The sequence below is a fragment of the Rhamphochromis longiceps genome, linkage group LG7, assembly GCF_057381845.1.
Source record: "Rhamphochromis longiceps isolate RC_006_pf linkage group LG7, R_longiceps_female_GT1.1, whole genome shotgun sequence".
Classification (NCBI taxonomy): Eukaryota; Metazoa; Chordata; class Actinopteri; order Cichliformes; family Cichlidae; genus Rhamphochromis; species Rhamphochromis longiceps.
In genome coordinates, this window is record NC_140563.1 from 12,633,309 (window position 1) to 12,660,754 (window position 27,446).

At 40.0% G+C, this 27,446-nt stretch overlaps 3 protein-coding genes across 4 annotated transcripts in view; 2 read left to right on the top strand and 1 right to left on the bottom strand.

Annotated features, from left to right (window-relative positions):
* scaper (S-phase cyclin A-associated protein in the ER) overlaps positions 1-11,323 on the top strand; it is a 68,648-nt gene extending 57,325 nt beyond the window's left edge. Inside the window, exons 27-31 of one of the 2 annotated variants that reach the window (XM_085412203.1) lie at positions 2,009-2,243; positions 3,639-3,788; positions 9,257-9,448; positions 10,309-10,357; positions 10,596-11,323. In XM_085412203.1, coding sequence (XP_085268329.1) covers positions 2,009-2,243; positions 3,639-3,788; positions 9,257-9,448; positions 10,309-10,357; positions 10,596-10,693 — 724 coding nt within the window. In that variant the 3' untranslated portion in view covers positions 10,694-11,323. The other variant, XM_085412204.1, reaches the window with a different exon arrangement.
* Positions 11,324-12,628: 1,305 nt separating this feature from the next.
* Positions 12,629-16,965, bottom strand: isl2a (ISL LIM homeobox 2a). Its single transcript, XM_085412205.1, has 6 exons — positions 16,689-16,965; positions 16,058-16,247; positions 15,443-15,702; positions 14,809-15,095; positions 13,836-14,003; positions 12,629-13,387 (listed from the first exon to the last, which is right to left on the bottom strand). The coding sequence occupies exons 1-6, from the start codon at positions 16,879-16,881 to the stop codon at positions 13,271-13,273; spliced, it is 1,215 nt and encodes a 404-aa protein (XP_085268331.1). The 5' UTR covers positions 16,882-16,965; the 3' UTR covers positions 12,629-13,270.
* A 2,344-nt stretch (positions 16,966-19,309) lies between these two features.
* On the top strand, positions 19,310-27,270 carry etfa (electron transfer flavoprotein subunit alpha). Its single transcript, XM_085412207.1, has 12 exons — positions 19,310-19,450; positions 21,448-21,597; positions 22,120-22,201; positions 22,552-22,634; positions 22,857-22,956; positions 23,108-23,218; positions 23,369-23,470; positions 23,601-23,669; positions 23,761-23,843; positions 24,847-24,912; positions 25,789-25,869; positions 27,011-27,270. The coding sequence occupies exons 1-12, from the start codon at positions 19,412-19,414 to the stop codon at positions 27,044-27,046; spliced, it is 1,002 nt and encodes a 333-aa protein (XP_085268333.1). The 5' UTR covers positions 19,310-19,411; the 3' UTR covers positions 27,047-27,270.
* The last annotated feature ends 176 nt before the right edge of the window (positions 27,271-27,446 follow it).

Consider the following 27,446-nt stretch of genomic DNA (forward strand, 5'->3'; position numbering starts at 1 on the left):
CTCTCTGTACAAGTAATGACAGAGGCTGAGTCACTGTCTGTGTTTTCTTTTTTTCTTTTTTCTTTTTTTTTTTTTTTGGACTGTCAAAAGGATCCATAAAAACGGCTCTCTTTGTTACTCAAACAAATCTGTCGTTCCTCTGCAATCAACCAGCAGGTCATTCACTCCAGTCAGCAAGCTGGCTAAGCTGTCGTTATTGAAGATGGAGATAGGCATCTACTTGACCCAGTGCTCTGTCACTCACCATAAACCTTAGCCTGCAGTGGAGGGGGAGCCCACCCACATGTGCTACGGTGACCTCTACTCAAAGAGATTCAGTGGCGCCGCTGACGGAGGCTAAGCATACTATCACACCAAGGGACATCAGTGCCACAGTTTTTGACTTTAAAGGGAAAAGGGGACCGTAATAACAGAAATATCAGAATAATATTCAAAATGACATTTTAAATGCAATTTGACATCCCAAATCTAAGTAGCAGTGTTGTCTAAACAAACTTAACATTTTCAGTGTCAGACACTGTGTTGCTATACCTTGCCAGCTATAATGTGCTGCAGTATTAATAACCAGTTGCTTCACACTGCAGTGCCAAAGAACAGCTAGAACTCTGGATGACACTGAATATTTGTGAGAAAACGGTGTTTAATGACACTAAAAGCAGCAACCGGTGAGCTCTGTCCCGCAACGGCTATCTGTGTGTCATGCAGAAGAGTGCTCATGGGGTAGTGGGATATTTGTGCCATGCCAGTTGCTGTGTCAGGGGATTATAATGGCATTACGAGGCTGTGTTCTTGCCTAGCAGCATATTTCACACAAAGCCTGTTGGCTAACATCAAGTATCAGCATGCACTGTAGGTTCCATCCAAAGGTCACACACCCTCCATTCTGCATGGCTGCAAATCATAGCGGGTGCTGCTGCAGGAGTCTTAAATTGTCTCTGTGCGAGCCTAGGGTTTTCACTGGAGTCATCCGCATTGCAACGGAGAGTCTTGAAAAACATTACTGCAGTAATTACTTTCTTTTCTTTTTTCATTTTAAAGATTGCAGTAATTTTGATGATTATCTCCTGTAGTGGTTTCTCAAGTCAAGTCTCAGATTGGGTTTTATGACGTTTTTACTTTTAAAAACCTAAACCAACAAACTGTTTAATTCTTATGATGCTTTTGTCCTGCTTTGATCTACTTGCCTGTCTGCCAAGATTATCTTGTAATTTTATTTATTGTTTTAATTTATTTTTATATTAAATGCAAGTATAACAAAAACAGTGCGTTGCCAGTCCCCTTAACCAACACGGTAACGTCTTTGTTGAGCCAAACAAACCCGAGACAGACTCTGAGTAAATGTACTAGAGCGCTCAGCACCTTGTCAGCCAACTCACTGCAGTCTACCAGCTTGAAATCACTGCCATGAGCTTCACATCGCGGTATTGCTGTGTTTACTGTAGGAGGAGTGCGAGGGAAAGGGCTAATCTTGAATCTTGAAGGTCTCCCTCCTTAGCTAATCTGGCTGTCAGTTTATGGTACTTATTAAGTCAAAAATGAAGCAGCTTGGAAGCTTCTTGCATGCAACAAAATGAAAAAGTGTTATTCCATGAATAAACCAGAGGCACACAAATGGCAGGAGATGAACTTGAGAGCTGCCGTGTGATCCAGCCGGGTAATATACAGTACATTTCAAACTTGGTGCTCTTCCACTCGCCCCAGTCAGGTAATCCAGCAGCGTTAACAGCGTAGTATCTCTTATCTAAAGGAAAATCTTTTTTAAGCTTGTGTCTGGTGAGTAAATCAAGAAGCTGCCGAGGTCTGAGCTGTGTTTTGTCTCCTTAGTTTGGGGATGTGGCATCAGCTGCAGAAAAGAACAAAATATTTAAAGTATTTCCTAAAGTATTGTGTAATGTGTTCCAGTATGATTGTCGTTCTATTTGTCAGTGTTCTTCCCCATCGATTTATTTTAGTTTTGTGTTTTTGTATTTTTGTTTCTGAGCATACAGTTGCATGTCTTCCTCTTTAGTGCTCCCAGTATATTCGACAATAAACGCCAGGACCCAACTGGACTGACGGCACTCTTGCAGTCGACAGACTTGGTAGGGGTGGTGCACACCCTGTATTGTATCCTGCTTCACAGTTTCTTGCCAGAGTCTGCTTGCCAGAGTCAGGAGCCCTACGGCCCTGGGGTCATCCAGGTGGCTTTACAAGGCATCCGCTTCCTCAACAGTTTTGCCCTTCTTGACCTGTCTGCCTTCCAGGTAAAATGATAAAATGTATTCTGATTCCTTTTTATTTATTAATAAAGATTTTGCACATTGTTGACAGTTACATAATATAAATATAAAGCAGGAGAATATTTAAATTACCTAAAAGTGCCCTGGATTTAATAAATCTGTGTATATCATCAGCTGAGTGTTAGTATATTTCCATTATAAGACTTTATTCTCCCCATGACAAAGATGACCTGTGCACATAAACACAGGTACCCTTTGACACCCCCCATCCCCAGGTCATTTTTTGGGGGGGTTGAATAGAGCAGTAAGGGTCAGCAGTTCGAACAGAAAGCGAGTGATTATCACTGTATGCAGGGCCATACATTACCCAGCGCAAGGAGGGGAGGGCGACAGCTTCACTGTGCTAAGTCACCGCATAGACTGAAAGCCAGAAGAGTGAGCGAGAATGCTGTTAATTATCTTAATGTCTTGTGGTAATTACTTTGAAGCAGCTTCCTCTCACTGACCCGCCATATTCAGGCAACTCAAAACAGCTGGAAATGAAAGCGTTTTACTGTCGTAGTTTTATGAACATTTTAAATAATGTGTGGTTTCTGGTTTTTGGTTGGTTTTTTGGGTTTTTTTAAGAAGAAGGGAAAAAAAGCCATGAGTTGTAATCACCTCGTGTCTTGCATTACCGCTCTGCAACAGCTAGTACATAATATACTTGAAATGGATGGTTGATCTGCATTGAGGCTATTGTTCAGGCTCAGTTTGCAACCACATAAGCTCTCAGTGCTGTGTTTAGAAGGGAATTTCACAAGAATTCAGTCAGTAGAAATATAACTGGGTTATACAGTTTGTTGCTGCATTTTTCTGCCAAAATGCAACTAACTTGCAAGTCATTGTTAGGAAAACCTCATCAAAAAGAGTAAAAGAGCCTGTTTTTGTTTGAATACAGTGCCGTTCGCTATTATTTTCCAGTTTCCCTTTTTGTTTTTGTTTTTTTCTTTTTTTAATCTAAATTTATTTTTTTGCTAAATATATTTTGTTTCATGACACAAAACCTGAATTCACTTTCCTATTTTTTATTTAATTCATTTATTTTTTTATTATGTATAAAGGCTAACACAACCAAGCTTGTAGTGCAACATGTGATGATCTTATAGCGCTTTGTCACGCTGACATGTTTAATAAATACTGTCTGCTGGCAGCTAATAGTATGTCATTTCAGTGTGGGATCGGGGTGTTTTACGGTCAGACCCCCTTTGATTTGCTTATACACGTACACCAAGTTTGTTCCCACCAGCAAAACATATATAACCTTTTATTACTGTGTGTTGTAATTGTTGTAAAAGCTCTTTACAATAACAGTCGTAGTCAGTTTACATCTAAATTACCTGTGATGCACGCTGACGTGCTTTTTCTGTGACCTGTCAGTCCGTTCTAGGGGCAGAGGGCCTGTCTCTAGCTTTTCGACACATCGTCAGCTCCCTGCTCTGGTACTGTACCCAGCAATCATCTGAAGAGCTGCTGCACGAAGTCATCATCTGTGTGGGATACTTCACCGTTAACCATCCCGACAACCAGGTAAACTAGCTTGAACCTAAGATACACTGGCGCACCATATTTAATTGTGTTGTAAACCAAGCTACTCTTAACATAAACACTGCACATATATATTTTTTGTTTGTCATAAAGGGAGGAGTAACTTTTTGTCCTTTTTTTCTTTTTTTTTTGACATCTAGTTTTTACTGTTCATAGATGAGGCATTTAAGAAAAGAAAATCTTGTTGGAAAATTTGTTTGGAGTCCTTCAGAAGACGTTAAGAAGTTATTAGTTTTATTTTGGATTATGAGATCATCATATGATTTTCTCGATTTATTTCTTGCCATCTATTTGTTCAGATTGCCTTTTGTATCTGATGAAAACTAAAATCTGTAAAAAAAAATTTAAATGATTACCTATTTAGCACTAAAACTGATGAGCATCATTTAACCTCTACTTAATCCTGTTAATCGCTTATAAAACTTGCAACAGATTTTCTGTTATTTGTCAGCTAATTAGATATTTCCGCACTAGTTACATTTATTGCTCACACTTGTTCAGAGTTGTCAGTTGAGTTTAAAAAAGACTGGTGATAATCATCTTACTGTTGTTCTTCTCGTGTATAATTGGTCAGGGGTTTAAAAAGGATGTCGTTTTGTAATTGTAACAAAAAGCACCTCTTTAAAGATTCACGCCTTGGCACTTTCCTGGTTTTGGTCCGCGTGTCGTCTATTGTCCCACAGAGCGACCTATTGTTCGCTCCTTTTAAAAGTGGGGCTGTGTGCTGGTCCTGGTGTTACAACTACTTAGGGGGCACTGTGGAAGTGAGCAGGATGCGATGGTGCAGACCTGGCTGCTGTGTAATTGGCTGTCATGCATGGCCCGTCTACCGGCCCCTTGATTAGTCGTGCTACAGTTGGCTGGCCTTTGATTAAGCTAAGCCTGTCTCACACAGGCAGCAGCCAGCGCTTCAGTCTACACCCACACTGTTACAATCAGCCCCTATCACAACAATTTATGGGCTGGTTACAGATTTTAATGTGCCGTTTTTTCTTTTTCTTTTTTACTTCTAATTAAAGGTGCCTCCAGTGTATGTGCTACTTTGGATAGTAGCAGAGGGCAAACCCCAATTTAATTATTCTGATGTACATAATTTGCATTTGTTGGACATTGTAGCTCCAGTTTGCATATTATTTTGACTAATTAAGCGTTAAGACTGTTTGTCTTTGCACAGCCACAGCGATGATAACAAAGCACATGTAATCCCATATTTTATTAAAACATTTGCATGATGCTAATTTGATGCAAAAACTTCCTTCACAACCTGGAAGCTGCCTGAACTTACCTTGCATTTGGATCTTTAAAAGAAAAAAAACACACACACACACACACACATTTGTGTATAGATTGTCAGGAAACAAGATCCCTCACAACCTTCACACAGAGTTGATCTTTGCCAGTGGTCCAGTTCCTGGAATGCGTCCATTCAGTTCTGCACCAAAGATGGATGGCGTTAAGGAGAATATTTAGAGCAGCTTGAGCTTTTCTCAAGCTAATGTAAGCACTGGCAGAACACAAAAGCGGCCCAACCCAAGGCCTGTGCGGTCACAGAGACTGCTGATTCACTGTCAGCACACCAGCTTTTGTTTATATGCTCTAGAAATAAAGCTGCTCATAAAAAGCAGAACTTTGAAGCAGCCCCTTTACATAGTGATATATTCCCTCTGCTCTGGGGGGCATGAATAATTCACCTTGTCACACAAAAAGCCATTGGGAGAGTGACATATGTAGGGTTGTGTGTTTTCATAAGTGTGTCCCTGCTTACGGGGGCCACCGAGTCATGTAGCCATGTGTTTCATTGTCTGCTGCTTGTGTCTGTAAAGAATTTTTGACACAAAAAAAGGACAAAAGTGAAATCTTTTTTGTAGCTGACTGACATGAAACTGTATTTCCTTTTTCACCAGAGAGATGCACTGTTAATCTCCGTGTCTTTAATACATTAATCCGTAGTGATGATGTTGGATCTTAAGCTGACGGGCAGTAATTATAAACTGGTGACATGTTAACCCACCTGACTCCTGCTCGCCTTTTAGAAAGACAAAGCAATTTTAGAGTGTGGAAATCTTAAGAATACAGCACATGGAAAATTGCCACACACACGCAAGCAAAGGAAGCCACACACAAGTGCTGTCAACACACACACAGCGGGTCTGATTTCAGGTACTGTATGGATGTTTCACTCTGGAGGCATCTGAGAGCACCTAATTTTTCTGTGCTTATATTTCATAAACGGTTGTTTTTATACCAGTAGCCTTTACATGAGCTATGGATTGTCTCTAGACTGAACATCCCACGCGCGCACACACACACACACACACACACACACACACACACACACACACACACACACACCTCCTGAGCTCATCATTCTCTGTGGGGTCAGTCTTCTTCTTCCCATTCTCTTTGAGGGCGTTTCCTCTGCCCCGCAGGCCCACACCAGGCTTTAGGCCTGTAATTCCTGTTAACCTGATGTTGAAACTCTTCCTTCAGCAGTCCATTACTGCCAAGACAACCAAGCCCTTACTGCCTGCAGGGTAAGTGCAGCTCGTGCAGACCATGGGGAGCCAGCAGCGGGAAATGCACACTCTGTATCACCCAGCAGAGTAAACAGAGGCAGAGAGAGACACAGACATGCATACACACTCCACTAACTGGCAGAAGAGTGCCTGATTGTTAGCTCAGTCCATGATTTACACCCAGCTCCGGGGGTGAAGCACAGGTCCAGCTGATTTTAAGTGAAGCTGAGGATATTTTTATTCCCGCGGGCCTTTCAGTGAGGAGTTTCCATTTGTCTGTAACACTGTTGTCATGCTAGCTTCAGTGCAGAATTATCACTGGGTAAATCTGGGATGGGATGACAGCGGCAGCTCATAAATAAAGAGTTATTGAGCTTTATTGTGTAAACAGTGAGCTCGTTTTTGAAAAAAGTTACCTTAAACGTCAAGTTGGAGCATTTTTGTCAGTGTCTGCGGCTAACGTCCAATTGTCCAGAGGAAGTTTACACAGCGTCCTGCACACATCCCCATCAGCCATTGTAACTGCTGTAAAAAAGCACTAAACACTTATTTGAGAAACTTTGCTTTATGTGGTCTGTTGTGCTGCTTTTCTTATCAGTAAAGGAGTCCCACTGAATCTGGTTTATATTGTGGCTTTAAGTGTCAGATATATGACCCCGCTCTGGTTCCTCCTGAGGTGTTTGGAAATGCATCCACAGTTGTGACATTACAAATTTAATCAGTAAGAAATAAATGCCAACCTCATCCATACAGGCTATTTATGTTATTTGAGAAGTGTACTGTATTGTGAGACTGTATAATTACAATCTTTTTTTTTTTCCTTTTCTCCTTTAAATTGTGGTTTCAGCTTTGACGCTGGCTTTTTTCCAGGAATTTGTTTGTTTCAGAACATTAACTTTACACTCTTGTTGTTGTCATTGTGACCAGTGAGGAAGTTATGTAATGGAGCATCATAAAAACATTTTTTTTAAAGGCCGTGTCTCTGAACTTAAGAAAGACCAGAGCAGCCAGGACACTTGAGGTTTTACAGGGCCTGCGTTATACGTGGACCAGACGCAGAGATTCACATGCTTGTTGTTAGTTTTATGACGTCGAGCTTTTGCGCCGCTGATACTTCAGCTATGCCGGGAGAAGTAATGCTAAAGCATAATCTTTAGCTGGAAGCCATTTCAGACTCCGGTGCCGCTCTTCACCTAGTAGACGTGCGGAAAGTTGGCAGGCGACTCTGTTCTTTTACCTCCAGGCTGTCGCTGCCACCAGGCTGTGTTTTATGCCTTTTCTGCGTCAGGCACTTGAAGTTGGACAATTTGTTTAGGCAGCTGAAGATGGAATTGTGCATAGTGGAGGATTATGAGATCCCTGGGTGATTTGTGTGTTGGATCACCTTAGAACTCCTGCTCAAACATGCAGTACTTGCTGCGGTGTTAAATTATGATACCCCAACATGCTCTGCGTTAATATACAAGAACGAAGAGATGCTTTAGCTTTTGCATAATCATAGCTTTGGCTTTCGGATGAATACGAGTGCATAAATTTCCACGCCCTTGTTTCCAGTTTTATCTTCAGGCAGCGTTGCAACACAAAAGATAAAATGTAGGCTTTAATGGAAGAAGTAGCAATAAAATACTAAATCTAGACCCTGTGAAAATAAGCAGCCCTACATGTAGAAACAACCAGAACCTAACTTTTTGCTTTCGTCAATGGATTGATATGTCTGGGTCCCCAAATTCCTTAGGGGAAGAAAAGTGAGTGAAAAGTGTTGCGGATACTGAGAGAAGGTTTTCAGTGATATAGTAATACACACCAGTGCACACATGATTTGCGTGCTCTCTCCCAGTGCTTACATTTCAGGTTGACAAATTCACTGCTTCTGCCCTTTTCAAGGACTTGTGTTACCTTAAAGTTCAGACTGTCCATATGGATTCTTTAAACAAATGATGATGGGGGAATGACACTGTTTTGTGTCCCTTTGAACTCCGCTGTAGAGGCCAGCTCTGAGAACCTTCACCTTGAACAGATAAAAAGCAATGAATTATCGCTTTGTTTATCCGGCTGCTCGAACTCAAAGTGCATTATCAAAGGAGAAACCAATGGAAGAGTATTACAGAGAGTATTTTTAAAATCTTGTAAATCTTGTGAATTTATGTCACTGGGACTCGTGGACCTCTCCTTGCCCTTCTGGTTTCCATTGGCGCGGAGTCTGTACCTGTAAAGCAACGCGGGATGTTTTTCCAGCCAGGCTTTAACAGGCTGACCTTCCCGGCTTTCGACCACGTGCTGATGGTCCTGTCGAGCTTAGGGGCGATGACCAGAGCATTAGCCGGAGACCCCTCTCTTTGCAGCAGCCACCTTTCTAATCAAATGAGGCTGCGAGTGATTTGGTTTTAATACTGGTGGTCCGGATGTAAGAATGACTGGCTGTGATGGAGAGCAGGATGTCAGCCTGGTGAAAATGCCATTAATGGTATTGCTCATTTCTTAAAGTGGGGGTGGCCAAGCTGTCGGTGGAGCCTGCCTTTCACACGCCACCCCACCCTGTTGCCCTGTTAATGCCCTCTCAACCTGAGCTTCACTCCTTCACGGATTCCCTCCTGCTTTCGCGTTGCCTAAAGACCTTAACGCGAAACTCGAAAGTGACGTTTTAGTCACAAACGATAACATCGCTTCACATTTCTCGCTTCCCCTCGTGCATGTTACAGCAGCTCCGCTATAACCGTTTTTGCAACAAAACATCCCATCATTGTTTTATAGCCTGTGATTGTGTCATGGGAGGCTGTGCCCCCCACCGCCCCCAGGTCTCCTCCTAATAGCTGTTGGTGTGTTGTTTTTAGTGGCAGATTTACATGTGGGAGGTGTACAGGGCGTTGATTTACAACCAGCAGTGCCACCGACTGGCTCGGTGACTGACTATCCCCCGCTCCCTGTGTGTTCCAGGTGATAGTGCAATCTGGCCGCCAGCCCAGCGTACTGCAGAAACTGTGTCAGCTGCCCTTCCAGTACTTTAGCCACCCACGCCTCATCAAAGTACTCTTTCCCTCGCTCATCTCGGCCTGCTACAACAACCCTGAGAACAAGGTCATCCTGCAGCAGGAGATGAGCTGCGTGCTGCTGGCCAGATTCATTCAGGTAAATATAGAAACATTGTCACACTTGTACTGTGCTTTGTAAAAACACTTAAATACACAATTGTTGATCACCACTACGTGTTGGGATATATACATTTAGCACTAATTGCTCTTTAGCATCAGTGTTTGTATAAAAACGTAAAGTATATTCCAACATGTAGGGCATAAATTCCTCTTAGAGATGCAGGCTTGATTAAACTGTATGAGTGATTTGTATGTTTCTCAAAATAAGAGTAGTAAACATACACACACATAACATCTGAACCTTATATCAGTGCATCTGTTTGATTTCTTGTGAAGAGGAATTTGCAGAAATGCGGAAAGTATTATAAATGAGTCCAGTCTTCTAAATAGAGCATCCACACCCAGTTAATCTCATTCACACCATAAGGTAGCCCCTGTGCATCAGCTGATTGACGACTGCTCATCCAGGCCCCGGTGAATCAGTAACAGGCCGGGCTTTACAAAGACAAACGGTTTCCTTCACACTGGATTTACCTGCCACTGGTTCACCTCCCAGTAAACAGCTTGTCTCCTTCATCTTCCTCCTGACAACAAGCCCCCTCACCTCTCTGCAAGCTCCACTGTTTAGACACAGATTAACTTCCATTCAGAGGGAGACAAGCTATTGTCACGTCTTTCAAACAAAGCAATAACGCATGGCGTCTCGCCCCGCTGCCCTCATCTCTGTGTTAACCTCAGGAACATTCCTCAGAGTGGAACGATTTAATCCGGAGTGGTTTAGCTTACTGAGTAAATTGCAACGAGAACATTTTTTATTTTAATTGATTCAGATATTACTCATATTGCATAATCTGCAGTACACTGTATGATGATACTAAAGCCTCTGTATTCTCTTAGGATTGTGCATCAGAGGAGAAGGATTCAGACAATAAACCAAGTAAAACGGGTAAGTTCTTTAGTTTAGTTCAGTAAATTTTTAGTTGTGTAGAAATATTTTAATATCATGGGGGTGGTTAAAACCATATCTGCAATTAGTTTTATCTGTTTTGTTATGTGCTTTTTTCCCTTTTTTTTTTTTGTTAAAAGGATTAATAAAAATGTCTTCGGGAAGAATTTCAGCACCCACTTGTTTTTGTGAAATTCTACACTGGGTTTTAAAAGGATTTCTGTTTTTCTGTCTACAGTTTTTCAGCCACTGGATTTCTGTGAACTGTCCAACCGCTTTCCAAGAGATCAGTGGGATTCAGCGCTGCAGTTTTTCCTCAAAAAGCAGGAGGACTGATGGCGCTGCAAACGTGATGACAAAGCACTGTATTAATCGTTAGAAAAGACACTAAGATGTGGAGATGTTTTCAGCTATTTTTTTTGTTTTTGCACATGAGTAAAAGATATGCTCTTCAAACTGTGTCAGATGTACAAGAAAGAAAGAAGCCTTGTATATTTGTGCATCTAGTTTGATTTCTTGAAAGTCATTCTGTTGTTTAAGAGGAATTTGCACAAAATGTCTTATTTGTACATTTCAGTGAGAACATGCACACAACTACTTCATTTATCGTCTAAATAAGCCATTTACTTCTGTTTGTTCCGTTTGTAGACAGTAAAGCTTACAGCAGTGACCATCTAAACATGAAGTACTTACTTATACTGTAATATATAATTTGCCAAACGTTTTCTTCTATACTGTGTGTGTGTGTTTGCATTATTTGGTTGAATGTGAATTACTAGAATGTTCTGTAGTCTACATAATGCCAGTTTAAAAAAAATGCCCTGCCTTGATTCCTGATATGTGTTAAAGGTTCTATTTTTTAAATGTCACATTTTTTTTCCTGTTCATTCACTTTTTGTTAGGAGGAACTTACAAATTAATATAATTTATTGAGTTTGTAATCAAAAATAAAACAAATATATGTGATTATGTGGTGTCAGATTTTTTTCTCTGCACAATGAGCAGAGGTATTTAAACTCCATGTCCCCCCTTAATTTGGCTTCCTATGGAGTTGGATAATGATGCCCAATGTGAGCTGTCATTGACGACACATGAGTACCGGTACATATGAACTGGTTGAGACATATTGAGGTTTTTTTTGGATCTAGCTGCCCAAATCGAACTACAAGAAGAAAAAACTGAAATGCGGCAATCTACAGGTTAGACTCACTTCATTGTGCGGAAATGCAGTCTTGACATTGCAAGTTTAGGTTGTCCTGATCGGTTACAAGATAATCCCTGTTAAAATCCACAGGTTATATCACCCCATAGCCTTTTTTTAATATTAAATAAATAGTTACCACTGCTGTATCTAATTTGCCACTTTTAAATATTTACCAGCAGGTAACAGGATTGTTCATTTTAATCAGATCTCGTTTCCTTCAGTGATTTTTTTATTTTTTAATTTTTTTAAAGAAAAGCTCCTCCCCGACAAATTGTAGCGGGTGTAGGATGTCAGTGACGGCTTGACCTGTATGCTCTCTTGTCCAGCGGCTATTTGTCGCTCAGGATTCCTACTGGAATGAAAATAAACTCAAGACAAGCCAGAATGCGTCCGCAGGCTGGGAGTCCCCTCAGCGCTGCGCGTTTTGTTGTGGGCCCATTCAGCGTATCCTTTGCAGGTGATGCCAGATGTAGATAAGGGGGCCGCCGAAGCCTGTCCTCTGTCTAGACTTGTAGCCTAACCACGGGGATTCACATGGTTGTAATGGTTCACTTTTTTTTCTCTTTTTTTTTGCACTTTTCCCCCTAAAAAAGCTCGATTTTTATCATTTTATCGCCATAACTGGAACATAACATTACGCACAATTTGCTATAAATTTCAGCCCCAGGCTGAGGAGCGCATTAATACTCATATAGCCAGTGTAAACATTCAAAGCCATAAAAACATATCAAGTCAGATTAAAAAAGCCGCAGACTATTGTGTCTCACTCAGTGAGCCGTGATACATGTGCCAAATGCCTAATAATAATATATTGTCAACCATCAGTCACTGATCCACTTGGCGCAGAAACGCTAAATATAAGCAGATTCGGTGTTGCAGGCTCCTGCCTCACGATGTGGAGGTTTGCACCTCTAGAAACAAGAACATGTGTAAAACTGAAAGATTGAACTGGCCGAAGGAGTGTGAGTTTTTCTCTCTTTTTTGCACCACTTTTTTTCCCTGAGCTTTTCCAGATCAATTCCCACTTTAAACAAAGTCACGCTTTATAAGCAGCAGATGCGCTGTCATTTCATTTCCCATAAAACTGATTTATTTTCACTGACCATAATTAAAATCTTCTGAATGCTTATGGAACAAATGGATTTTGCATGCAATAATCAGTCCCTTTATTGTTAAGTCCAGCCATGTCTGCCTTCAATAATAAATAATAATAACTTATTTTTTTCTGGAGGAACCGCGAACAGCACGCACCTCACTCTTAATCTGTTTCAATAATTTACAATAGTCGATAGTGAACGTGGAAATCATGCACATCTACACAGCTTGTATTTTTTTCCCCTTTAAAACATACTGTAAGCATTAGCGTTCGGACGTCCAGAGCAGGCTCCCGTGTTTAAATCCCACCATATATTCCCGTTGTGTTCAGTTCAGGTGTGGGCGTTGTGGAGGCAAGGTGTCCCATATATAGCTCGAAAACCAGAATGTCCATGAACAGCTGCGTGTCCTGTCGAAGTGTCATGGGGCAGGAGAGTGGGATCAGATACCTAGATGTACAGGGAACAGTCAGACCTCAAATCCTCCAAAGGGGACTTGAATGAAATGATCCTCCAGCAAAATCCATCCTGGCTGTTATATTCGTTCTTTGAATGTCACTGAGGGTTTTTGCGCAGTCCTGCAGCTCGGTGCCTCCAGCTGATCCCGGTACTTCCTCACGTGTCCACGGGACTCGGCACCATACTGTTCGGAGTGTCCGGCAACTGAGACGACAGAGAGGTCACATCACTGCCCGAGGAGTTCCCCAGAGAGCCCGCTTCAGAGAAAGACACCTGCCAAAAGGGGGAAATATTCAATTCAGCAGAGAAATGTCTTACATTTTTAACAAGACCACATTAGGGAGACTTCAACATGTGTGAATGGAGCATTTAAATATATCTTTATATACACACAGAGAGGGTTTTTTTTCTTTTAAAAACTTAAAAGTATGAAATGAATCCATTTAAAACTATAGGCCCAAATTCCTCGCATAATCTCACGAATCCCCATCTTCGATAAGATGACCGCCAGATCAAGTGACTTGATACACACAAAACATGCATTTTGCGTTTAAATGTCTCCAATCTGATGGATAAAGCCATTTATAACTGTGAATTTTATATAAATGTCTTTCATCACTAAGGTCTCGCTCTTACCCTCCCCCTGTCTGCGCATGTATGTAAGCAGCACCCTTCATGCCAGTTCAACATTTTGAGTATAATTTATGACGTTCAATCCCACCAGTTGTTGGAAAGCAGGCTGGTCGAGATCGGTCTGCAGGGCGAAGTCGCTGAGGGTTTTCCATGGAGGCTGGTAGGACTGCACCTCCACAGGATTCCCCTGCACGGTGTTGTCGTGGCGGATAGGACTGCCTGCCACCAGAGGTGTGCCTGTCAGGCCCTGCAGATTCTATGAGAGAGATTAAAAAAATACAAAATATTCAGTTCAATCAAATATGCGTTAGTCAGCGGATGGATAAAGCTGGGATAAAGGTTAGTGCGCTGTTTGCCGAGTAAAACCTTCCAATCTCAATGTGTTTAAATTATTAGTTTATTTCCTTTGTTACGTTTTGCATTATTATGTTTTGGGTTTTTTTTGTTGGGGTTTTATTTATTTATTTTTTTTTTTTTTGGGGGGGGGGGGGGCGCATTGTTTGTTTGTTTGTTTTTAGCTTATAGCTTATCGTATAAACAAATAGCTAAAACGTAATGGAAATAAATAAAATGCAGCTCATACGCTTTAAAAAATAACAAACTAAAATGCAGGAAATATCCACGTATAATAATAATAATAATAATAATAATAATAATAATAATAATAATAATAATAATAATTTTAACTTGCAAAATAGCAGTATATGGAGCGGTTTCCGTGTTTCAAAGCTTTATTATTATTGTTATTATTTTTTTTAGTTTAATTTACATTTCCTTTACAATTCCGTAAAATAAGATACACTTATTTTAAATGATTTTATTTGTGACTTTCCCCCCTTTTTGTCATTTTTTTTAATTATCAGCGTTTCTATGAATTTGTTATTGTTATACATTAGTCATAAGCATCAGCACTGCCTTTTCGTGTTATTACTGGGCTTCAGTTGTCCTGCTTTAAATGAAAGTCGCCACGATAAGCTGCTGCGCAGTAGTTACAAAGTAGACTTGTGTTTGTAGGTGTTGAAACGTCAGATTATTTGCAACTGAAACCCTCGTTTACTCACGGTTTTGTCGTTGTGCTGCTGCTGCTGAAGCTGTTTCATCAGGATGGACTTCTTCTTGTCTTTGCAGCGCTTGTTCTGAAACCAGACGCGGATCACCCTGGGGCTCAGGCCGGTCATCTCCACCAGCTGCTCCTTCATCAGAGCGTCCGGTCTCGGATTGGCATTGTAGCAGGTCCGCAGTGTGTGGAGCTGCTTCTCGTTGAGCACCGTCCGCACTCTGGTGGTCTTCTCGGACGGCTTGTGGACGTGGTTCCGGTGATGTGGAGGGTGCCGGACCGAAACTGGATCTAAGGAGACGGAAAATTTAAAAGTTAAACTAAATAACTGCATGTTTTATTTAAGGGGCAAAAGTAGACAAGCCTTTAAAAAATACAAATACCCCATGTCTTATTACAGGTATCACTGTAAACGGTCAAATATACTCCAATGGTATCAACACAATCAATTTAAATATGGAGGCCTATTAATCGTGAAATAGTGAATGTGTCAAAAATAGATTTGGTGTATATACACATAACCGGTTAATAGATACATACAAATAATAATAATAATAATAATAATAATAATAATAATAATAATAATAATAATAATAATAATAATGTGCCTGGTATGTAAACAATAAGCCAGCTTGTACCTGAGATGTGTAGCGGTCTGTTGTGAATGTTCCCCGGGCTCAGCGGGCTCCCTGCTGAGGCCCTCTCCATCATCAAGCCGTGGTCCGCCCGGCACAGCAGCTCGTCGTCCCGCAGGGAGAACTCGTCCCCCGGCAGGAGGTGTCGGCTGCACACCGAGCACCGAAAGCACTCCATGTGATACACATTGTCCCGGGCTCTCATCACCAGGTCGCTGCTACAGAAGCCCATGTTACACTTTGCACATTTGATGCCAAATAACCTGCAGAGGATCACGGAGATGTGTTGGTCCCATGCATTAATTCCGTATATTTCGTATTATTTATTTGGACTTAAATCTGATGCTGGTCTCACTTCATGATCCTAACAAAACGAGCACTAGTTTAACTGGGCAGGGACAATAATTTTAAGCCCCGAATGTCTATAACTCAAATCAGACTGAGCTCTGGGCTTTAATTAACCTGTGCATTTGCAATTAATATAGCCCATCATGATGGACTTATCATTTTTGCCTCATCCTTTAAAAAATAAATAAAAAATAACCAGTATTTTTAACGGTTTCTTTAAAAAATAGAAAAGGAAAAAAGAAAATCCAGAAAACTCTGCTGACTTACTACCTTGCATAATCTCTTTTACAGTAAGTCTTTCCGTCTCGGACGAAGCAAGTGCAGGTCTCGTCCAGATGCTGGTTGCACTCTGCACACTTGAGGCAGGCTGCGTGCCACTCCAGGTCCGGGGACACTCTCAGGATGTACTGGTCGTGTATCTGACTTCCACAGCCCACACACATTGCGATTCCTGACTTCTCTGTGAAGTGGGAATGCAATAATGCAAGATCGTATGTGCTCTTTTAATCCTCACGACATCCCTTCAAACCCACGCCAAGCTTAAGAAGAGAAACTATTGCGTACATATCACATCAAGCTTGTAGGTTCATTCCAAGAATATTGCTGAATAATTATAATTAGGCCACAGGAGCTAAAAATATCCCCAAGCATAACGACGTGGGTTTAAAAAAATATGACCACCACACACGTTTTTTATAGCCCAGTTATGTTAAAGGTGAGGTGTGAACAGGCTTTGTGAACGGATCTCTTGCAAATTTTTAGGAATTTCCTGCAAGCCTTGAATATTATTAAGAGATTAATCATCAAACCCAGGCGTCTAAACAGCGTCAATGACATAAAAGTCCAAATAAACCCCCTCGCACGCACAAAATAAAGGGGATTAGAAAGGGAATAATCTTACTTTTTGAATGATCCCCCATATCATCCAAGAAAGAAGTGTTGAGCAGGATATCCACCATACAGGAGGAATAGCCGAGTGCAAGGCGACAGACGGAGGAAGAAGAGGAGCAAAAGGCAGAGGAGACCGTCCCGTCCCGGGCTGGATGATAAACTTGTATTCCTCCTCCGAGAGGTGGAGAGAAAACAAAGATCATCGACCAGTGACGTCTGCAAACCTGGACGTCTGTGGGTCCGGGGAGAGGGTGCCATGCAAATCTCCTCCAAGACCCCCTGCTCTTTCTGTTCTATTGGCTTCTTGGGCTGGTTTTGTGTGCAGGAGGAGCGTGTGTGTGTGTGTGTGTGTGTGTGTGTGTGTGTGTGTGTGTGTGTGTGTGTGTGTGTGTGTGTGTGTGTATGTATGCGATTTTTCTTTTTAATTTTCAAGCAAGTGTGGCTTGGATGCATTATGCAGTTGTTGTATTTTTTTGTTAGTATTCCTTGCCTTGAAAATGTACACACGGGCCTTATCTCCTCTACTCTTATGTGATTATAATTTTTGCTTCTGCTGTGAGATTTTTGCTATTAAAGCTAGCAGGACGCGTTTAAAGTGATATTGATCTGAAGGTTTAATGAAAACGCAGCCTTAAAGCTAATTCTTCTTTTGCTTCTTTTTCTTCCTATTTGGTTAAACTAGCTGTTTTATGCAAATATCATATAAGGTGGTTTTTCCAACCCTGTCTTCAAGCTGTCATAGTAAGTAATGCTCACATCAGCAGGGAGCCCTCTACTGGATGAAATATAGATCAGCTGAATATCAATCAGCTGGAGAAGTGAAACATAAATCTTGATCGTTGCTTTGGACAGCTCTTGAAGTTTTGCTCTAGTGGAAAAGAAGTCCTATAATAGCAATCTGCAAGGTGTCCTTTATATGTATACCTCAGGTTGAAGGTAGTTCATATCCACCATCCGCCCTAATCAAGCAGCCCTGTGCTTGGTGGGTTTTTTTTAAACTGTTATTTTATTCATATGGTGATTCTAGCATGCAATTGCTTGTAAGGTGTTCTTGGGTATCTTGAGTTGCACCTATAAATTCAAATAAGAAAAAAAACGAAGTATTTTTTTTCTTTTTTAAACGTCGATCAGCTGCAAAATCAAAACTAACAGAAAATAATGTTGCAGGCCTGATCCGTGAGGCATGGACAAAGAAACCTTCGGGGAGGTCTTGCATGGTGAGTCCTGCAGTTCAGTGTGTGGCTTCTTTGAGTTTGGTTGGACCTGTTACGGGTTGTGATAAGGGGCGTTTCCAGGGTTTTATCAGTTGGGTGGCACTGGACCAAGAACAAGTCAAGGGGTGCACAGGAAATAGGTATACTGGACACGATTTTGTCATGTGTCTTATAGGTTTATTAAATAAAAATAGGTTCAAATACAAGTTTTTGTTGGAAAATGTTTTGCAAGTGGGGGGGAAATGAAAAAAAAAAGAACTGATGATTTTAATGACTTACATATTGCTGGGTTGCAGTTTATCAGTAACACAGTAAGTGATCATTTACTTAATATAAGTAGAATGGAATACAAATATTTGCATGAAAAATAAAGTAGAGAAGAATGAGAAAGCAACATAACTCATGTACATTAGAACTGGACTTTAGGAAAGTACTTAAGTAAATGTGCTAGTCACATTTCTTTGGATCCCATCAGTGGTCGCATCCAGTGGTATTGGCCATTATAAGATTTAAAGTACGATTTAAAATTTAAAGTATTTAAAGTTTAAGGACACTGGTGATCATTTCTCTCATAGGGATATGGGGATTTCTCTAGTCTGGTCAGTCCCGTGGGCTTTCTTATGCCCCTGGAGGTTTTCTTCTAGAGAAGTATGCTGGAGAAGGCCATCTACTGGCATTGAGCAGTTACATTAAGTCACGTTGTAACTCACCAACAAGTTACACTGAGAGTTCAGGTTGGTGTTACATATAACCTGTAACATTTGTCTTAATGTCAGGACCCAGTATAGCCCAACAGAGGATTACACTGTAAGAAATTATGATTATTCAAAGTAGTTTAAAAAAATATTACAAAATTTATTTTTTTTAAAGGAACAATGTAGTTTGACATAGTTCCATCGCATAGTATGGAACTGATGTACGCTGAGTTTATAGATATTGGTAATTTCATGTTGCAAGTACTTTTTAGTGTTGTAGCTAATTTGTGTTTAAAAAATAAAGTAAGGGGAGAAAAACTTTCTTTCACTTTCTTTCACTTCTCAAACTGCACACAAAAGAAGCTTTTCAAAGAATCAAGTGTGAGTATATCTCGGTAATATTTGATAATATTTATTCAAAATGTATTCTTTCTTTCTGTTTCGAAATTTATTCTATTATTCTTTATTTTTTGTTATTTTGCGTTTTCTCTACGCAGCACTTGCATATATAAGGAAGTAGCGGAGGCTCTCCAATCAGAGTTAAATGTGCTCCTGCTTGATTTGAAGAGGAAAACAAATATTAACTTAATACAAAAGACCCGGAAAACAAAACATAAAAAGAAAGCTTCTTTTTATTTATTTATTTTGGTGTTAAACTTTACAGAGAGAGAGAGAGGGAGAGGGGGAGGAGCAAGAGCGTTGGCCGGAAGTTGCGGTTCTTGATCGAAGCTATCTCGCGAGAATTCCTCGCCGACGTCAGATGACCTTTGGCACAGTTTTGTGTCTGCAGGACTGGAAGGGAGCTGTAGCTTTCGGGGTCCAAGATGAACAGAGCTCTTAACAAATCAAATCTGAAACATTTGGTAAGAATAACGCTAACACTAACTTACAGTGAGGCATTGCATTAATTGGTTAAATCAGTTTTTAACAGTAAACGCTGGTTTCTTTGCAGCAGCTACTAGCTTGCTTTATGACTTAGCTACACATTACCCGGGTCATTGTCGTTTCCAGACGCAAGTGTGCTACAAGGAATTTAAACATGTGGCAGTATTAGTTAACATAATGCGACAATAAATCTGCATACTATCTCTACTTTGTGAAATAGCTTAAAAAGGAGTTAATATTGTTGGAACGAAAGCTAGTTAGTGCTAGCCTGGCTAGCCTTATGCTTATGAAACGGTTACGAAACTGCCACTTGCAGGTGTTACCAAAGAGTCAAAATTAAAAATACCTATGTCTGGTGAGATGTGTAGGCAATAAGTGGGAGGAAAAATGTAGTTTCCTTATGTATTTTGTATTTTGGGATTCTCCCTGTTATCCAATCAGTTTTTGTTTAACCCCCCTCCCCTTCCCCTTTACATGCCCTACCATAGTTAATGAGAATTTGGAAGGGTTACTTAGAAATATCTTAATTATTTTACTCATTATGTCAAAAATAACTAGCTTGATCTAGCTTCACAGGCCAGTATCTGCCAGATTAAACCACCTATATCACCTTGAAACTGCATAGGTCCAACCTGCACCGAATAGAATAACATCGAATAGAATTCAACTTTATGGTCATTGCACATGTCACAAGTACAAGGCAACGAAATGCAGTTTGCGTCCATCCAGAAGTGCTTTAGCCGTGATATAGATATATTACAAAATATATATTAGCAATAATATAAGTATATAGATATATTACAGAAATGGGTCTGTTATAGGTATGAGGGTACAAAAATGGTTCTATTATGGGTATGTTACAATGTACACGGTATGAAGGTATGTTATGAATATGCTATAACTATAAGTATGTAGAGGCTGTAGTGGGTATACATTGCCGTAAAGTAAAAGAATTGAGGAAGTGTTTTTTTAGCATTTATTGATTGCACGGTATTTATAAAGTTTTGCAAATGTTTTGTGTTATTTTTCATGCGTATGCTATAGATTCATTATTAACAATTCTTTGGATCTGACACAAATCCTCTAAAATACATCAAACCTGATAAAAACTTGAACTCATAGTAGATTACGCCATGAAGACAGACAGCACTTATAGGTAGGTTTATGAAACTCAAATCTGTCATTTAATTTAGGTGGAAACTATAATTTTCTGTCCTGTGTAACCTTTGCGAGTGCTCTATTGTGCATTGTGCATATAATGTTTTTCACAGGAAAAAGATATTTACACTGTTCTGTGGGAACCCCTGGTTGAGTTGACATGACCTGTCCTTTTTCTCCATTTGCTGGTCTTTATCTGAATGACCTTTGCGTCACATGGCTGGTTAACTGTGTCAAGTTATGTCCAGATGAGGCTTGCAGCATCCTGTTTTACTTTGACTGAGTGAGATGCAGCCGTTTTAGAGGCTGCACTGAAAATTGTTTGCCCTCTATCCGGACATTATGCGTGCACCTTCCCATAGCATTTATTTCTAAAGATGATCTCAGACTCTGTGTCAAAATATTTCATGCACAACCATTTATTCTAAATAATGCATGTATAAACACAGGTAAAGCATTAGGTAAAAATTATTATGTAGGACATTTGCCAGTTATACAACTTTACTGCTCACTCTTGAACACATGACATTGGTCAGTTGATACTTATGACATTGGATTGTGTGGTAGAAATGAAGATAAAGTGAATTCAGCTTTTCTGCTCAACACTACTCCAGGATGATTGTGCTGTGATGATTATGGTGTCTGTGGTCAATTTTAGGTAGCAATATCTATCTTTTTTTTTTCAAATGAAAATCAAATTTGATAAGAATACAGAAATCATATGTTACCAAGCATGTATTTTATTTTTAATCTCTTTAGGCAGCAGAACCAATAAAACAGTGATATATTATCTCATTTTGACTGATTGTGTTTTCAGACTGGTCTCCTGCAGAGGTTTCAAAGCACCTTGGTCATTGCAGAGCACAACAATGAAAAATTAACTCCTATTACCCTCAATGCCATTACGGCTGCTACTAAAGTGGGAGGAGAGGTGTCCTGTCTGGTTGCTGGAACAAACTGTGCAAAGGTAGGTAAAGCTTTTGATGTGCAGAGTATGTGTGTGCGTGCATGTAAATGGAATAACTAAAATGACGACAGATTGTGTTGCCATTACGGAGCAAACGTGACGTAAATATTAGTTAAACCGATGACAAACTTGTTAAGGGTGCAATAAAAGTGGCTGATAGCAGGAAATCTGGTTCTGACCAGAGTGGTGGGGTGCTGATAAAGTTACAGACTCACTCCTGCTGCCACAGGCACAGTAGGACAGGCTTTATTCAGCACTTCTTCCAGCTCTCCAGAGCTAAAATTGATTGGGTTTAATGTAAAAGTACAATCATGGAGCGCTTAGATGGAGACTAAATTCAGCTTCCCTTCCCCCTTTATTAAACAACAAAGTAAAACAAAACGCAACAAAGGCAGGCATGGATCACCTCTGCTATTGTTGGTGTGTTTGTGCTTCGCTATTGGAGTAGGATGTTGTAATGTGTATTTTGCTGCACACGAAGATATGCACAAAGAAAGCTGGATGTCGTTTCTGTGTTTTCAGGTTGCAGAGGAAATCAGCAAAGTGAAAGGTGTGAAGAAGGTCCTGGTGGCCCAACATGATTCTTACAAAGGTGGCCTACCAGGTATTGTTGGCGCTTCTTTTTTAAATATTTGCCAGTCTCTGAGTGATGTGGTAATTAACTTGCACAGAGAGTAATAATGTATTTAATTAACCGCTCATATGGTTAAGAGATTAAGAACAGGTGTCACAGCATTCGTAGTATGCCATCTGCCTGATGTTGTTTCTGCTATCGGACTATTTATTATTGAGTGATTTGTATATATTGTGCTATTTCCTAAATCTGTAACATATTGTATTGTTAAACAGTCTAGTCTGTTTCTGTTAATGTTACTGTATTGGAGCAACTGTAACCCACACAATTTCCTTACGTATTAATAAAGTATGCTGATTCTGATTTGTTTGTTTTATTAGAGGAGTTGACTCCACTTATCCTGCAGACACAAAAGCAGTTCAACTTCACTCACATCTGTGCTGGTGCCTCAGCTTTTGGAAAGGTAAATCACAGTAGACAAATGATGCTCGTATAACTTGTATTTCTGTATTTTATTACTATTTAATTTTTTTGTCTAGTCACTAAATGAACTAATATTCTATTGTGTATATTTAATTGAAATCAGAAGCTCTTACTTGATGTTATTTTGTGAAAATCCTGCTGTGAACAAAATGCCAAGCAACATCTCTGTGAACTATACTGTGGCTGCCTTCCTCTTTTGTAGAACCTGCTTCCCAGAGTGGCTGCCAAGTTGGACGTCGCCCCAGTTTCAGATATTATTGAAGTCAAATCTTCAGATACTTTTGTTAGGACCATCTATGCAGGTAATCTTTTGTAAGCATGTTGTGATATAGAGATCTAGCATTCTCATTGAGTTACAGATTTGTTGAACTGCATCAGTTTGACTTTCGCTTTTATAATGGAAGTCAGCTTTTTTGTAATGTAGTCATCTAATTAAATGTTGGGATTAAACAGGAAATGCCCTCAGCACTGTGAAATGCAACGAGCCGATCAAGGTCTTCAGCATCAGAGGGACTTGCTTTGAAGCTGCTCCAACAGAGGGAGGGGGTGCTGCATCAGAAGAAGGTGTAGTAGCTTACAGATTTATCCTGAACACGCTTAGAAACTAGGTGAAATTTTGGATGATGTTCAACAGCACCTTATTTGTTTTTATGTTTGAAATTTGTTTGTTTGTTTGTTTGTTTTTTTATTGTTACTGGTTTGTCTGATCTGCAGTGTCTGCTTCCTCTCCGGTTGGAATTTCTGAGTGGCTGAAACAGAGTCTGACAAAGAGTGACCGTCCAGAGCTGACAAGTGCTAAAGTTGTGGTGTCAGGAGGTGTGCAAAAACTGTTGAAGTTTGAATTTGGCAAAATATTTGTTTGTAACATAGACTTGCTATTGTATAGTTTAACAATGTGCACAGTAGACTAATGGTTCCTCCTTTCCTTTCTTTTTTCCTCCCTCAGGTAGGGGCTTGAAGAGTGGAGAAAACTTCAAGTTGCTTTATGACCTTGCAGACAAAATGAATGCTGCAGGTATTCTATTCTGGGAAAGTTTGGGTCATTTATCACTTTGCTTGGTTGCTTTTTTTGGCCCCATTTTAATTGCAAAGTGTTCTTTTTCTAGTTGGTGCATCCAGAGCTGCAGTGGATGCTGGCTACGTCCCTAACGACATGCAGGTTGGACAGACTGGCAAAATTGTAGCACCGGTAGGTTAACAAAACAAACTACTTTTGATTGGTTATAGTGAAAATTAAGGTTTAAAAGGGGACAAAGTCTGTGTAAGTTTGCTTTTGACTGATGCCTGTTAGCCTTCATGTAGCAAATCACTATGATTGTGATGGCTGCTATTCCTTTTTTTTCTTTTTTAATAAAAAGGTTAACTTCCCATTATGTGATTCTGTCAGGTTACCCCAGCTGTGATTACCCACACATTAGGCCTCACAAAATATACATGATAGCACATTTCAGGCGCCTAAATGATTTAGCTGATCCATTAAAATGGAGTGCAGTGGATGTCTGGTCAGAGCCCCAGACCAGTCCAGACTGTCCAAATTAGATTTTTTTTTAATGTTATGACAAGCGTTTTGAATTTGGCTTAGTTAATTAAATACAGTCTAAATCTGGTTAGTTTATTCACCCCACCAATCTAAGAATGTTTAGTGATAAACAGTACAAAACATGTCTGTCTAGAGATTTGTATGTATATCTTAATTTTCTTATCTGACTAATTGGAATCAGTTAGAGCTGTGTGTGAAAAGGGCTCTGGCTGACTGACATAAAAGTCATTATTGTGTTATTAAGATATTAAAAAAAAAAAAAACTCCATTTGGAATGACAAACTAATTAAAAAAAATATGCTGTTTGCTTTGTGGAAATGGAAACCTGCAGTTTATGTGATATATATATATATATTCTTTTTCATCGACTGGTTGAACGTAGTCAGTCACGTTTGTAGAATGATGTTCTTATCATCTGAAATTTCCAAGTGCAACAATAACCCTGAACTAAAATATTCATATGGTATTAAAATGGTTGGGAGCGTTCTTCCAAGGAAGGTTCAGGAGATGTAGTAATGGCCGACCCTTTCCAGGCTCATCTAGACACTATGCAGCCAGAGTCCACGGCCTAGCCTTGAGCTTAAACTTCAGATCCTAAGCATGTAACACATGTAACATTTGCCTGGTTGTATTGTGCTTTTCATGTTCACAGGAGTTGTACATTGCTGTTGGTATCTCAGGAGCCATCCAGCACCTGGCAGGAATGAAGGATAGCAAGGTAAAGTCACTGGAGCGGTGTGTGCTCCATTTTCTATTTTTCTGATTTTCTTCTCTTAACTTTGTTAGTTTGTAATAAACAGAATGGAAAGTTTCACTTCTAATATTAATTTTTTTTAAAAAATAATAAAGTTGCACTTGGTGTTCTCTGGTGACTTAACATTATGATCCAAAAACATGTTTACCTGGTATGGTTACGCTCAAAATACCCACTGAGATGATTTTGATCTTTGCTGTGGGTTTTAATTGTTTTTGTCTTGTTTATATCATGAATCTTTTATGTTAGCAGTGGGAGGAAAAATTCAATACATCTCAAATGCATAAATAGAATGATATTTTGCTTGGCGATGTTGGATCGATACAGGGACATCAAATATTGATATTTTAATAAATAAATTAAAATACTACGAACAACAGGCCTCATCTCGCCTGATAGACGGCATCCTTTCTGCAAACATTTGGAGTCTGATTTGGAGTGACTGCAGTCGCTCCCAGAGAGAATGCTGAACGTCTGCAAATAGTTATCATCTAATTTATAAATGCAGACAGATTGATTCTGACTGATGGTAACATGTTGGCAGTCTCTTTCAATGGGCATCGCTCGACGGGACTCTGCACAACTGGCTACCAGCTTGTTTGTATTTTGGTTGTATTCTTGTGGAACATGAAGAAAAAAAGAAGGAAAACGAATTGCAAGAATTGCAAAACGTTCAAAATTGTGTCAGGAGTGAAGCATCATATTAAAGTCTGCCCGTTCACAACTTTGTTTTTTAAACAATCCGTTTTCTGTGTCCATTGTGAAAACTAAAGTAAAATCTAAAGAAACATAAATGTAACATTTTGGTTGTTTTTGTCTCTTTTTTTCCCCCCACTTCAGACTATTGTTGCTATCAACAAGGACCCTGAAGCTCCTATTTTCCAGGTGGCTGACTACGGTTTGGTAGCCGATCTTTTCAAAGTAAGCCTCTGGGATTGATATGGCTATAATGATGTCACTATGATCCCACATTAGGAAGCAACCAAGCAATGCCTGGATTTACTTTGTATGTTTCTCGAGTCGTGAGTGATAGCCAGAATATAACATTTGCTCTCTCCTGGATAAATTTTGCATGATGCTTTATTCCACCTAATGGAAATGTGCAACCGTTGAATTATTAAATTCTTGAATTAATCTGAGGAGAGTGCAAGCTATAACTCTCCTGATATCAGAAGATATAAAAACAGATCAATAGCTTACAGAAGTTGGCTTCAGTGTGGTTTTAAAGCCTCTGCTTGCCAGGCCTCTTATATGCTCAGTTGCGTTCAGGTGTCTAGCTGATACTTTGGGATGGCGAGCCAGGTGTACTAGCATGACTCAGTGGAGTCCAGTGCTGCCTGCAAAAGTCTGTTTTCATTTGTGTCCTGGTGATCATGTTTTATTTAGGTCCTCAGTAGTGCCTGAGCAGCCCAGGTGTCCTGACCAACTCTGTAGCAGTGATTAGTAATAATAGCTTGTGGCAGCAGAGTTGCGACCTACCGGGCAATGAGATCATCTTACATCTGATCGTTCCACAGATAACTGATTAAAATGGATAGGCTTTCTACTACTGCCTCCAAATGGTGAATTGATACCCAGCTGGGTAGTGTAGTGGTAAGACTACACACCTTCGGAGTGGGAGTCACAAGTTTGATTCCCACCCGGTATCCAGTAAGGGTCCTGCCTATGCTAGAAACCAAGCCCTGGAATGTCTGCAGCCTGTCCGCAGTTCGGACACACGATTTTCACTACATGTTGTACTCTGATTCTGATGTGAAAGTTGCTCAGCTCACCAGAACAACAATTTTAATAGCCTCGCACTTATATTTAGCAGTTAAGAGGCCTTAGAATCTGTTTTTTCTAAACTGTACAGACTACATTATCAGGGTTGTTATTTATTTTTTAGGCCAGAAGTCTTTCTGAATTCATCATTGAATGTTTCAGTATCTGCAGCCTGGTGTACTATTGATAAATTTCCGAGTACCAACATGCAGCTGAGAAATGTAATGCAATGCATTTGTTGAACAGTGCTAGTGCGAAATAGTGGACCAACACTAAATGTCTTCACTGTTTTTCTTTTAAGGCTGTTCCTGAGATGACTGAAGCTCTCAGCAAGTGAAGAGAGACAAACTCCCACCAGAATCTGAGAACGACCAGTCTCCACCTTAAGAAATATTTAAAGCTGCGAGTCCTGCTTGCAGAGAATTTCATCATCTTCTCTCCGTTACTCTCAGCAAATACATTGTACTTACCTTTTGGCTGGAGGTTTCCTTTTTTTGCTTACGGTAGCACATGTGTTATTTGTATGTAACTTTCTGGGACATTAAAGGAGATCTTTGGAAATTCTCAGCCCTGTGATTCCTTCTAAGATGTAGCTCTTCGTGCTGACTTAGAGGTTATGTGACTAATGACATGCTCTTAGAAAGTTTATTTAATTGACACTAATGACTTGTTTTATTAACTTGCCATGTTTTTGACTTTATTGGGTTCTTTTTGCAATGATGTCTTTCCATGATCAA